At 41.8% G+C, this 14,930-nt stretch overlaps 1 protein-coding gene across 1 annotated transcript; it reads right to left on the reverse strand.

Moving 5' to 3' along the window:
- Positions 1-1,953: 1,953 nt before the first annotated feature.
- Positions 1,954-3,227, reverse strand: NPY1R (neuropeptide Y receptor Y1; the record flags this gene model as incomplete). Its single annotated transcript, XM_082653148.1, has 2 exons — positions 2,520-3,227; positions 1,954-2,406 (listed from the first exon to the last, which is right to left on the reverse strand). Exons 1-2 carry the CDS (start codon positions 3,216-3,218, stop codon positions 1,954-1,956), a joined length of 1,152 nt encoding a protein of 383 aa, XP_082509274.1. The 5' UTR covers positions 3,219-3,227.
- Positions 3,228-14,930: the final 11,703 nt, after the last annotated feature.

Consider the following 14,930-nt stretch of genomic DNA (forward strand, 5'->3'; position numbering starts at 1 on the left):
GAAAACACCAGGTAGTTTCAAATTCCAGGTTTTGGTAAGGAAAGATGATGATATTTTCCAATACACATTAAAGGTTGGTTTTAGAATTTTTTTTCCTTTGTTAACTAAAAGTCATTCTTAGGCTATAATTTGAACTCATATTAACATTCAATGCAAAAGACTATTACTTGTCTTACAAGACAAATCGTGCAAGTTTCTAAAATCTAAAATGTCATTTTGCTTAGTTTAGAAAGTGACATAATAAAAGAGAAAACACCTCCTTGCTAAAGATGAACCTAGGAGGAGGAGTCCAAGAAAATTTCAGAATGTAAAGTCAGTACGATCAATAATAAGAGGGAAGGATTTGTGTCATTATTTATTCATTCAATTGTTTAAAAAATTTAAAAAAAAAAAACCTTCTAGGTACTTGGCACTTTGCTAAATGCACTGAGACACAGAATCATGTAAAACAGTCTCTGCCTTCATGAAGCTTCAGGAAGCCAAGGAGAGAGGCTGGACCATCAAGGGTTATACCACAGGGTAGAAAATGCTTCATCAGCAAGCAGACAGAGGATGCTGCAGAACTTCATGGGAGGGAAGACAAGGGGCTAAAAAAGGAAAAAAAAAAAAAAGAAGAAGCTAAAGAGAGTCACAAAAGAGACTATTCAGAAAAAGCAGAAACAATTTTAATAAAGAAAATGTCTGCCCTTCTAAAATCAAACACATTTAATACCATGTATGTATAATACATCAAAGATATGTCTTGTTCTTTAAAATATCTTCCCTCCCAATGATTCTGAGGCTCAATCATGATTACAGGGTACATGAAATGAAGTATATTAACATGACACAACCCCTCAGTACATAGTGCATGATTGGTAAGATTCCACAGGCACACAGTTCACACAAGTTAAGATGAGCTACGTGAGGTGTCCTCAGTTTTCCTGTATTTACCCCTGCTACCCAGGGTGGACATTCTTTCAACACTGTACCTTGGTGTCCTTTGAAAGATGGACATTGAAAGTTAAAAATGAGTTAGTATATAGGCACTGATGTATAGAAAATACACTTTGTGGTTATATATATTGTAAGCTGGAAATAAATGCCTCTGAATTACGTGTGTATTTATGCTAGGAAGCTTGACAAACACTGAACAGTCTGTGAAGAATGGAAAGCCTCTTGACCATCAATTCAAATAAATATAATCCAACCATATGCAGCAATACTAATTTACTTGTTAAACGAACTGCTCTGAAATCATTTGGTTGTCAGGTACCAAAATAGTTTTAAAGTTAGGGAACTGCTGTCCCACTTAATCCTTGTGGGTGGCCCAATTCCCCAAGATATTCACAGCTGAGAAGTATTTTTAAATGTATTTTTTATCTTACGTGATAATCAATTAGGAGCAAATGAAATCCTGTCTTAAACTTTCAAAAAAAATGCAAAATCACTTTTGAATGACTTCAGACTAGGCATAGAGGACACAGACTCTCTTTTAGCTCACACCCTGAATGCTGCTTTTGCATGCCATCACCTCTGTAACAGGCTGAAGCTTGACGCCTAGCCTTACACAGGACTGCCCAATCTACTGACGATCTCATCGAACAAGGATGGCCCAATCAAGCGAGAGCATCAAGTGTAGTGCTTCTGAAGTCAGTGAACAGTAATACTTTAAAGAAATTTCCTTCTAATAAATACAATATAAAAGCCTTTCTATTCTATGCATAAGTTTACAAAAAAGCACTTCAAAGATGTCTGGTCAAAACCATCACCAGAAGATTCCAAAGCCCACACGTTTTGTTCCAAATATAATTATGACAGCTACTACAAAAGCAGTAAAAAGCAAGACAAGAAAATCTTGATCTTTCTTCAATGATTTCAACCCTATTCCTTGGGAGAACAGGGAATTAAAGTCTTTGCAGGTTGTGCTTGGTTTTAAGCAGATGTCACCTGGGACCAAATGCTACGGCAGGTTCAGATTTTTTCATTATCATCACTGTGGATCTTTTTAAGCATGACTGGGCTTGGTTGCTTCAGAGACGTCTTAGAAACATCCGTGTGAATGGTGGACATGGCGATGGTCTCGTAGTCGTCATCCTGAGACCGGAAATCACAAAAGTTAAAGAAGAACTGCAGGTCTCTCTGGAAGTTTTTGTTCAGGAAGCCATAAAATATGGGGTTGACACAGGTGGAGATCATGGCTGTGAGGTGGCAGAGCAGGAATAACAGATTATGGTTGCACGTAGCAATGATCTGATGATTCCAGTCGAACACGGTGTTGAAGATGGTGAGCGGCAGCCAGCAGACCGCAAACGCCACCACGATGGACAGCAGCATGACGTTGATTCTTTTGGTTTCGCTGGACCTGTACTTACTGTCTCTCATCTTGTCCATCATGTTGTTTCTTCTTTTTAAGCGTATATATATCTACAGGAGGGAAAAAATAAAGAGTTCAAATAGAATCACTCATTGAACGAGGACTCTTGGAGAAAGAAGGTAAAAATGGAAATGGTGGCGGGGGGGGGTGGGAGTTTTCTTACCTTGAAGTAGCAAATAAATATAAAACAGAGTGGGCCAAAATACTGCAGCACCAAGAGAAGAGTGGTGTAAGACAACCGGTGAGAGTCTGATGGGAATTTATCAAAGCAGACGTACTTGTCCTTGAACGCATCAAGGGTCACATTCTGGAACGGTTCATCCGTCAATACTTGGTAGATCAGGAAGGGCAGAGAAGAAGCCACAGCAAGGACCCAGATGACAGCAATGCCTACGTAAGCATGTCTATTACTTGGTCTCCAGCCCCGTGGATTGATGATCAGCTGATGCCGTTCCACGGCAATGAGGACCAGAGAGAAGATAGACACAGTGATGGAAACACACTGTACGAAAGGGTTCAACTTGCACATTGCCTCACCAAAAACCCAGTGGTCCATCAACGTGTAGACAAACGTGAAGGGGAGACACATGATAGCAACAAGCAAGTCTGAGAAGGAAAGGTTCACAATCAGGATGTTGGTGACATTTCTCAACTCCTTTTGTTTTAAGATGATGATGATCAAGGCCAGGTTTCCAGAGACCCCAAGAATGATCACAGCTCCATAGGCAAGAGCTAACGTGAATATCATGGCCAAGGGCAGATGACAATCGTCATTTTCGAAAGCCAAAAACTGGGAATTCTTCTCTGAAAAATTATAATAGATTGAATGATTTTCTACCTGGGAAAATAACGTTGAATTCATTTTGACTGGTTTGGCTATTACAGATGACTTTAGACCAATGGACAATATGTTTCCTCAAAGCAGGTCAAAGACTCAACTTATTTTTATTCTCCATATTGGAATCCATTTCTCAAAATTATTCTGAATTCTTCATTCCCTTGAACTGAACAACCTGTAAAGAGAAAATGATCAATTGCATTACTAATTCTCTTGACGGCAGTCAAAACGAATTCTGATTCATAGTACTGTTTAAAGGGAAGACGCTGAAATAAACAAAATGTATTCTATATATACATCTTCTTTTCAATAGTAGAAACAGTGCAAACAATTTGAAAAAACAACTTTAGTAATACTTTTAACTTGATGTTGCTTTCACATTGAGTTTCAGCAAAATGCAGTGGTCTGTACATTAGTAAGGTGTGTATAAATCTCATGCCCAAAGTCTTACATAAACGACCACCAGCACATTCCTAAACACTGTAGGAATACGAATGTATATAAAAAAAGGACAGATTAAAACATATGAAAAAGATATGACACCAACAAAGGAAAACAAAAAAAAAATTTACCTAATTCTTCCTCTTACGATAAAAAAGAAAGAATTTATCAAGTTGTAGTAACAGCCCCACCAACACTGAACTGCTCTTTAAGGAGATGATCGATACAGTGAAACATCAAGAAACTTTGTCCTGTGAAGGACTGCTGACGGAAAAGAAGACGTTTAATCCAGAAAAGACTCACTAGGAAGGGTACAAACATCTTCTCACATTGGAATGGGTAGCATGTGGTCCCTGGCTTGTGGCTCAGAATCTTATGTCCTCTCAAGTTAGAAGTAGGACCAAGGGAAGTGGATTACATTAAAAATATTTCACGTCATTATGAGGAACAAAAGTTTAATCAAATGGAATGAACTGCCTGTAAACCAGCAAGTTCTCCACAAGCAACAGTTTGTAAGTACTACTCGAAAGGCTTGGGGAAGTTCTCACATTGTGTGGGAGATTCGACTGGGTAACTCTGAAGCTCTTTCTGACTTTAAGATTCTATAATATTACTAACATGTCAGAAGCTTTCAAAGGATTTCTAAGGTTTTCTTCATGGAAATATCCTCCCTCCCCACTAGACTGCATACAGATACAATGCAGGGATCTAAATTTTAGTCGTACTTTTGATCTTTCACAGCATTTTGTGATAGGAATACTCTTTTCTTACCAACAAAACAAATCACAGACAACAGTCCTGTAGAGCTTAAAAGCTCCTTTAAAAAAAATCTCTGATTTCCTTTACGTTATTAAGTAAAAATATGAGATGGTGTTTCTTATGTTAATTAACAGGCCCTTGTGCTTGCGTTAAGAAACAGAATCGCACTTCTTTCTTCTGTGAGAACAATAAAGAAAATCATGCAGAATTACTTCCATTGAAAAGGAGACAAGAACTTTAATGAACAAAATATGCTTTTGCCTTTTAAGTGATGCCACTATTGAATCTTTCCTTTTTGCTTTTGCTTTCTAGAATACGGGTACTTTTGCTTTCTAGAATATGGGGTGTTTTTATTATAAAACTACAACTTATAAAACTGAAGAATAAAAAGAAAGGTTGCTACCACTTAGTGAGAATGAAAGCATCTGGACTAGGAAAGGTATCAAGTGTGAACGTTATAGAAACGTTCTCCCCTCTTCTTGTCAACAGCCTGGAAAGGCTCCTGAACCTCCCTGGTAACACACTTTTCTCTCAAGAATACCAAAGAGAGAGAATATCTGTGTCTCTCAGTGTCTGAGAACAAACCTGGAGCAAGTAAGCGCTAATCTAAAAATTCTTTGGAAATTTCGCACTAAAGAATTCAAGAAAATTTCGCATCATACGTCCTAGTCAGGTTGCTGGCAAGATAGTTAACGTCACTGCACAGGTATCTGAGTTTTTCTTCATTAGTAGAACTAGCATGACAGGAAAATGCATCCTCTAACGCCCTACCCATGGCTCCCCCTCTGCACACAGTGCCAGGTGAGACACACAAGGTAGGGACCACTGAGCCTCCTGGACCTGACACTTGAGGACCGCTACTCTGCCTTACACTCCCGGTCTAACAACCCCACGGGGCATGTTCTGTACCAGGTGGGCAGGTCCCTTCACAGTCACCAAGTGCCCTGGCCCGTTTTAGCTTCTGCATCTTCGCCTCTGCAACACCTCATCACGCATCCAAATTCTACCCATCTTTCAAAGCACCATTTAGTCCCTTAGATCCTTAATTGGCTCTTCACAACTGTAATATTGCCTCTTGAAGGTAGGTACTACGTATATTTCATACTACTTTGGGAATATTAGATTTAGAATAAAAGTGTGTTGATGACACAGTAGGTGCACAGATGGAATAATAGGTTCTTGTGTGATTGCTATTAACATCAATAGCTGAATTCTATTGTTGACTGAAAAAAATCCACAATCTAAAAGCTGAGAGTTATGTTTTATTCGGCGGACTCGCTGAGGACTCAAGCCCGGGAGGCAGCCTCTCAGATGCTCTGAGGGACGGCTCAGAAGAGGTCAGGGCGCAGCCAGGATATACAGGAGTTTTTGCAAGAAAAGGCAGGTAGCTGGAACTTCAAAAGATTGCTGTTAATTAAAGCAAACCAGACATCTCAAGTTAATGAATTTAGCACTTTTCTATGTATGGGAAGATACAAGAGTCTGGGCTCCACTGAAATATTATCTGGAGCCAGTATCCTGTTCTCTTCCTATCCAGAATCCCCTCAGGTACACCGTCCAGGGTGACTGCAGGGGCTGATGGCTTGATGCCCACAACATCCTTTGTTTACTGATACGGCAGGCGGCAGGGGACATTCTTGTCCACACTATCATAGTCCTTTGACATGCCAAATGGATGTTAATTATAAGAGCCATTTTACTAGGTCAGGTACATGGTGTGTGGGGAGGGGAATGTTCCACTCTGTGCAAAAAAAAAAAAAAAAAAAGGAATTGTTTCTGAAAGAGAATTCATTCATCCAATAAATATTTATTGAACACTATTTTGTGTCAGTCAGGGTTTTAGTGGAGACAACAGTGAGGTTCCCACTGAGTTTCTAGTCTTGTGTGCGGAAGCAGACAAGAAAAAAGAAATCAGTAAAAGAGACAGGACACAAGACGGTAGTAAGTACCATGGAGAAAAATAAAGCAAGGAAGGGGACCTGGGACTGTTGGGGGGGGGGGGGCGGGAAGGCCTCTGACTGCCGGAGAAGATGGCGTGTGAGTTAAGACCCGACAGTGAGGAAGGAAGCCAGGCGGATGCCGCAGGGATGCATCCCCTGTGGAAATAGCAAACATGAAATCTTTACTACTGGAGTGTGCTTCGTGTGCTGAACAGATGAGAAGCGAAATAAATGAGGGAGAGACTATAGGGAAGTAGCAGGGAGGGTAAGCAGGGGAGAAACAGACGCTGCAGGGCCTTACTCCGTGGGACAGTCTTCGACTTTTTCTCTGAGAAAGACGAGGACTCCCTGGAGAGTCTTTGGTAAAGGCATGAATTTCTATGACTTGTTTTAAAATTATTGCTCTAGCTGTTGTTTGCAAGGACTTAAGACAGGAGAGAGAAGTAGGGAGATTCATTTAGAGGCTAGTGGAATAATCCAGGTGAGAGATAATGGAGGCACGGACCAAGGCGTTTGCAGTGAAAAGGAAGAAAGAAAGTTTACATCTACCAACTGACTTTGACAAAATTCACTGCATATGGGACTTAACGCAAACACTTATTAAATTATTACAATGTATGGGCTACAAAGTTTTCTTGCAGATGAATTTAGGTTAAATATACTGAAACTCTACTCTGATCCCTTTGAAATTATATTTGCTAGACATATCCTGTGAGAAATAGCAGTTTTCTTACTAAGTAGAAGTTAACTTAGCTATACAGAAAATGCTAACTTCACATTTTCTTAATGTATTTGAAATCAGACTCCTTTGCTAAGTGCATGTCATTCCAGTTGGGTAAAACAGTTCTGCATTGGATAAAATGTGTATTTCCAGCCTACCTTAGTATAATCTCAAGGATGAATAATTGTCGGAAAATAATATTGAGAAAGAATTTACATACATCATCTTTGACAAGGAAAATGATTTGATATTTACTATTCCAATATATATTTCTAAAGTAAGGTATGCAACTACAGGCACTGCAAAAATGAAAGGTTGCTGCATCTCACTATAGCTGCCATGTGCTTTTAGAGACAAAACAGAGACACTACATACATCCAGTTGGCAAATTAGCCCCCTTCCAAAGGGAAATTTGCTTCTCCGTTCCAATTTGAACGCTGGCCTTTACTGCCTGCTGTTCTTAGAGCTGTTACTGCCTGAGAATACAGCTCTCTGGTCATAACGTGCTGCAGATAAATTTTGTCATATACTCAGAACCGGCTACTTAACTCCCTTGTTTTTGGAAAAGAAATCAGCCTTGCTACCTGCATCCTCCCAAAGTTACTGCTAGTTTATTCACATGAGTTACATAATTCTCTGTTCCTTTCCCTTCCAGGAGGTCTTGCTCAACTGACAGCTGCCTTAAAACAATAAGGAAAGACTAATAAAGCAGTAGTCACCCACCGAAAAGCGCTCAGTCTTTGGTCATGGGTGAGGAACCCGGCCGACAGCTTTCTGCTCTCACCGGGGAAGCAGCCTGCAGTCCAGGGACTGACAGCCGCTGTTGCTGGGACTCCCCTTCAGGCAGAGCCAGGCAAGGTCCGTGCTCCCCGGCCCCCGCCTGTGTGCCACCCGACAAGTTATGCTCTCCCATAGGGTCCTGGTGGGCACGGCAAATCTGAGAACTCTTTAAAAAAAAAAAAAAGGAATGTCAAGACACACTTGCTCACTCTCCCCTCCCCTCCCCTAGGTTTTTCCTGAGTTACCAAACTCAGGAAATGGGATGTGTTAAATCAAAATTCCTGTCGGCACGCTTATGCGCCCACCCTTTTCATATCGTGTAACTAGATGAATTGCCCCAAACTGTCCTCATTCCTAACACTCCCTCCCTCCCCGCCCCCCCCATACACACACATTTGCCACCCATTTGTCAGATGTCTCTACCCATGATGATGAGACTGGCAAAGCAGAAAACATCTACAACAACCAGAACCAAACGAGCATAGCCCAAACTTAGTTGACTCTGGCCCAGCATCAGTCCTTAGAACATTCGCCTCTCTCCAATCTACCTGGAGACCACCGGGCCACTCTTAGGCCACTTCCCTCTCCAGTCCATCCACAATCTCCTACCCAGCCGCGCTCCACCACCACCGGTGTAAAGGAGCTGAAGAGCTGGACGATGGAAACTCGGAAGTAGGGGACAGTACGATGTCTCCTGGGGACGCAGAGCCAGGCTGGAGAGGCCAGCACCGGGGGGCAGGGCTCGAGGCAGCCCGCGCGCGGGGCGCCCACGGGGGCCCCGGGCCGCTCCCCGCGCACAAGTGCGGAGCGCAGGGCGAAGGCCGACCCGTGAGCCCTCCTCCCCCTGCCGTCCCAGCCGCGCGTTCCTCCGCAAAAGCTCAGCGCGGCCGCGCCGCAGAGGCTCGGGAAAGATGCCAAAGGTAGCGAAGGAGGGAGGACGACGTCTCACCAGAGCCAGAGGAGGGGGACTCGGACCCCGTAGGGAACCCCCGTAGAGAGGCGTCGGCCCCGCACCGCAGGCGGTCCTGGGTGGCCGGTGGTTTGGAGCACCTCGCGACCCGCCCGCGCGGGGACCGAACCGAAGGCTGCCTGCGCCCCCGCCGCTCCCCAGAGCTCGTTTCGGGACTCGTGTGCCCTTTCTTCCTCTCTCATCCTTCACCCCATCGGTGACAGATTCCTCTAAAGTCAGTCCTTTCAAAGGTGTACTCTTGGAACTTACCCTCTCTGCCGGATCCGTCTTTTAGCCCGATGATTAAAGCGGGAAGGGCGGTCGTGGAAGGGAGCGGAGCGGGAAGGAAAGCTCGCGGGTGTTTCTCCGGCTGAAAGCCTAAAGGTTGATGGGGAGGGGAAGAGCCGCCCTTGAAGCGGAGCTCCACCTCGTCTCGGCCACGTGACAACCCCCGGGCGGCGCCGCAGACCCCCGCACTCCTTCCCGGGAATTCGGTGGGCAGCGCGGGAGCCGCGCGCGCTGTCGGACCGCGCGCCCGGGGCGGTGGTGCGCGCTCTGCGCTCGGCGGGGCCAGGAGGGAGGCGCTGCGCCGGGCTGAGGTCGCGCCCGCGCGCCGTCGCTGGCTGTCGGTGCCACCTCGCGGCGGAGGCTGAGCCGGCGGTGCGGGCAGCGGCGCGAAACCCAGCTCCGGGGAAGCGGACGCGAAGCCCACCGCGACTGCGCCGCTCGTGCGTGCCTAGCCTCTCCTGTGACGTCCGGAGGTTTCTCACGCCGGAGCCAGAAGTTTTTCCTTTTTAGCAGTGAACAAAGAGAAGACCTTAAAGAAGCAAAAGTAGCGAATCTCCAATAAGATGGAAGGGGCTTTTTTTTTTTAAGTCCTTCTTTCTCTCCGCTAGAAAAATGCGTTGAGGCAGATTTGTTCCCGGCACCGAGCTGCTCCTTTCAGGAAAGCATGAGGAGAGGAACATTTTCTTGCGGGTCAGGAAGAGTCAGTGCCATTTCCTCGGTACTTAATCTGCTACCGTACGGAGCAATATGAAGGAATAAAAGAACAGAATGTACACAGAGCACGTTGACGGTGCAAAGCCATCCTGGTGCCTGATGGTTCAAGCTAATTGCTGATACACTGCCAAAGTTGTGTAACACACACACACACACACACACACACACAGAGTGATTACTGATGTAGATGAATACAGCTTCTTCCAAATCAAACTTTCAAGTAATAAAGAGTCTTCCTAATAAAGATACAGGACACTGCCTACGAGATGCATACAAGTTTCATTACATAACAACCATGATGGCAATCTGTCTTCAAACTAAAAGCAGAACAAAATTCTGAGACAAATGGAATTACTTGAACTTCGTTGAAAAATGTTTTATTTTTCTAGTTATTAGACTGAATAAATACTATTTAAAGCTCAGTAGAAACTCTAACTCATTCATTTATATAAATTATGAGGTACACAATCTCTGTTGTCCCCCCCCCCCGCCGGGAAAGGTTTCTAAAATATTTGTAATTAGGTATATTTTTATAAAGTTGGAAAGGGATTATGACCAAGAATCGGTATATCACAGTCAGGTAATAAATGCACTCTAACAATATATATGAGCGTATATTTTTTAAAAGCCCACTAGTGATTAAGGAATAGTAAAATGGCACATATATTTTCTTTCTTTTTCTTTTTTTAACCAAGGATGGAAATATAAAACATAATTTAGGAATTTCAGTTATTTAAAGAGCAATAACTCATTTAGGTTTCTATTCACTCTCTGTTTATCCCTTAAGTCACATTCTGTTCATAGAAGCAAATTTACCCCAAGGTCTTCATCATCTAATTGGCTCTTTTTAGTCTGCTGCAAGAATTACAAATGAAATAATTTAATTCTCTGAAAAGAATACATTTTTAGGTAAACATTTTTGCTATATCAGCAAATATTTTGGACTTAAGAATATAATTTGGACTCTTTAAAAGACACTTTCCTTTCTGTGTTTTCCAAAAATACTAATAAAAGCATGTCTGCAAGAATACCTGAATTACTGTGGCCATTGTATTTTGTCATCTTATTGATTTTTATAAAGTACCCCCCAAGTCCAATTTACAAAGCTGTATTCTTTTTTTTTTTTAATTAATTTATTTATTTTTGGCTGCGTTGGGTCTTCCTTGCTGTGCGTGGCCTTTCTCTAGTTGCGGCGAGCGGGGGCTACTTTTCCTTGTGGTGCGCGGGCTTCTCATTGTGGTGGCTTCTCTTGTTGAGGAGCACGGGCTCTAGGCGCACGGGCTTCAGTAGCTGTGGCACACGGGCTCAGTAGTTGTAGCTTGCAGACTCTAGAGCGCAGGCTCAGTAGTTGTGGTGCACGAGCTTAGTTGCTCCGCGGCATGTGGGATCTTCCCGGACCAGGGATCGAACCCCTGTCCCCTGCATTGGCAGATGGATTCTTAACCAGTGTACCACCAGGGAAGTCCCTAAAGCTGTATTCCTGAGACATTAATAACAAATACCAATCTTTGAAAGATCATTGCTCTCAAAGACTTTTTTTCTGTGTCAAATTTTGTGATATAAAGGGAAGTTTTGAAATGCTGAACAAAAACAGCGAATTTATACAATTCTCTAGGACTATCATTTACTAAAGACTCTTTCCAATGTGTAAACTAGAAAACTTAAGCATAGTATAATAACCAAATACAACATAAGATCCTTGTATAATGTAATCTAATGGAAGATTTGAAATAAACAAAGTAACATAAGTTGCTCAGAAAATATGTGTTAAAGAATAATCTGAATTCCTCAGAAGATGTGTTTAAAAGAATATGTGTGTTAAAGATCTTTTTTTTTTCTACTCTTAAGTGAACAGTCAGTTGCATACTTTCCTATTTGGGATTCAAGCTAGATAAAACCTCACCTTTGTTAGAGAGAGAGAATTTTTTTGCATCTTGTGTATTTCCTTCTGAAATTTCACAGCAGCCAGAGAATTAAACTAAAGACTTATTCTCATGTTCTGATGGGCAATAGGTTTGTTCTGTCATTTAAACAAAGGAATAGGATCTACTCCTTAACTCTCTGTAGATCTTAGTTTTATCATATAAAAAATGGGACAACTTTATGGTCTGGCCCTTTAAATTCCATGATTCAATAATTGGCTAGATAAAATTATTTATCACTATATTTACTGCTGGAATTTATCCGCTGTAATTAACTTACTGGTCTCCTGATGAATTTCTGCTGCAAGGGTTAAAGTTCCTGAAATGCTGTTAGGCCTTGATTCATGAAAATTATCATAAATTATCATTCAGAAAAACCCTGATAGTCATTAACACATGTGAAAACTAAAATGTAGCTGATATTGATTAGGAGGAAATTCCATCAAGGTAGAACTTACTACGAAGTATGTTATTCTAGGAATTAATGAAGTGCCAATTTTCCCCTCTTTCAGTGACTTACCTATGGCATTTCTTTGAATCTACGATGCCATAGAATGTAAGCTGCAATGTTATTTTATGGACCACCAACAAAGAGAAAATCCTTCCAGTAGAGCAATGACTTACAGTCAACTGTAAATGAATCTTAAAGTTAGAGAATTTAAATGTTTTTAAAAGCCCTCATCTTAGGACCAATAAAATACAGTAGGTAAAGAGCTTTGACTAAATTGGTTAGTACAATCAAATAGTCAATACGATCACTTTATTCAACTGTCTTTTTGAAAGAATTAACTTAGCAGAAAAAAGTGACAATTAATTTAATTAAAATGTTAGTATACAAGTATATAGACAATTCAATTACCTTCCTTGTGTAGAAGACACCAAATACTATTTATGGATTCGCTCTTGATTTAAAATGGGAATGCACTTCAAGAAAGCTCTCATTTGGTTACATAGGCTACAAATTTAGAGCTTTTGTTATACAACTCTGTCAGAACAGATTCCATACGACCAGGATCTTAAAATTACTTAGTAAATATTCAAAAATTTTCCTGCAGATTTCATCCTGTTTGACACCCTTTAGACATTCAACAAATGTGTAATGTTATGTATTTCTTGCATGGTATAATGGAAAGACCTTTGCTATTATTATTTCTGACTATAATTATTATCACTCCCTTCTTAGGTGTAGGCATAGCTAGCTGGTGAGAAGGGCAAGTATGAATGCCATCACTGACCTTCCTTCATCCATGACAAACATCCTGCCCACCTCCACCCACCTCCACCCCAGCCCTGAAATCTCAGGGTTGACATTAGACCCCATCTCAACATCAGCAGATCAGACTTGGCCCCATGATGTAAAGCTATTTCCCATCCTGAGATAGGACAATATTTCCCAAAGACAGGAGAAAGATTCCTTATGTGCACATAAATAATATGACAGATGGGCACAGAGGTGGTGAGAAGTGTTGCCGGGTATCACTTTGCTTAGGTAACTATCCCTTATTCATCCCTTTATTTAAGGTCTAGCTGTTGCTTTTCTTTCCCCAGATACATATAAGTCTAGAAAGAGGTTATATAGCCAAATATGGTCTGTGGTATAACCCGATTCTTCTCATCCTAAGAGACTGCTTAGCTGCCACTCTCTGCTAGTATAGTATGTTGGTGGAAATTACTCAACTGTGCAGATTATTGCAACTACAAATTCAAACCCTCAGTTGAGCCTTCAATGTCACTCAGAAATTCTCAGGCTTGGATGACTCCCAATTCCTTTCCTCTTAGAAGATATTTCAAATAGCCACCCCTCTCCCCAGCCTCCCACCTCATACCCTCAGCCTCAGTGGACTCCTCCTTCCTTCTGAAGGGAGTAAAAGCCATAGGGTATTTTTTTTTTTACTGAAATATAGTTGATTTACAATGTTATGTTAGTTTCAGGTATACAGCAAAGTGATTCAGAGAGATATATATATATGTTTTCAGAATACTTTCCCTTACAGGTTATTACAAAATGTTGAGCATCATTCCCTGTGCTACATAGTAGGTCCTTGTTGATTATCTGTTTTATCTATTTTATATACAGTAGTATGCATGTGTTAACCCCAAACTCCTAATTTATCCCTAACCCCCTTTCCCCTTTGGGAAATTTGTTTTCTATGTCTGTGGGCCAATTTCTATTGTGTAAATAGGTTCAGTTGTATCATTCTTTTTTTTAGATTCCACATATAAGTGATATCATATGATATTTGTCTTTCTCTGTGTGGCTTACTTCACTTAGTGTGATAATCTCTAGGTCCATCTGCATTGCAAAAATAGAGCTACCATATGATCCTGCAATCCCACTCCTGGGCATATAACCAGAGAAAACCATAATTTCAAAAGATACATGCATCCCAGTGTGATAGCAGCACTATTTACAATAACCAAGACATGGAAGCAACCTAAATGTTCACAGACAGATATAAGGATAAAGAAGATGTGGTACATATATGCGGTGGAATACTACTCAGCCGTAAAAAAGAATGAAATAATGCCATTAGCCATAGGGTATTTGTTCCCTTTCATGTCCCTCAGTTTGGCAACGGATCCTCCAGCCCAGCTGACCCAGTCTCCAGGCACTGAGTTGCACCAGCCCACTGAGTTTTCCCAGCTGATGCCCCAAATGTCATGTGACAGAGACAAGCCATCGTCGTCGTGCTCTCCTGAGGTGCTGACCCACTCAATCCATGAGCATAGAGTCCATGAGTTTTTGGTTTTCCATTAAGTTCTGGGAAGTTTTTTACACAACGATACCATAACAAAAATACCTGTTTATTTGACAATTCATTTTTCTTGGCCCAACACTGAAAACAAAAACAGCAAGACAAAATTGCTCACTCTTCCTCACTGTAACTCCCTCACCCTTGTCACAGCTTCTCTAGCTGCCTTCTCTGTCCTGGTCGCTCCTCCAAGAATAAGGCACATTCCCTGTCCTCTCATTGCTTCTCATATGGCCCACTGGAACCTGCTTCTGCCGGGGAAAACAATGACTAAACCGGTGGATACAATTCAGACTTTAATTCTTCATGTTGCATTTGACTCTCTTGACCATCCTCTCCTGGAACCTTCTTTTCCTTTGACCTCACTAACTACATTTCAGATGGTTTTCTTTCCTTACTGGCTGTTTCTGTCTTCTTCCCAAGGATCTGCTGTCTCCATCTCCTCCCTAGGTGATTTGCTTCCTAGGAT

Source organism: Grampus griseus (assembly GCF_964374135.1).
Source record: "Grampus griseus genome assembly, chromosome: 4".
In the NCBI taxonomy this organism is placed as follows: Eukaryota; Metazoa; Chordata; class Mammalia; order Artiodactyla; family Delphinidae; genus Grampus; species Grampus griseus.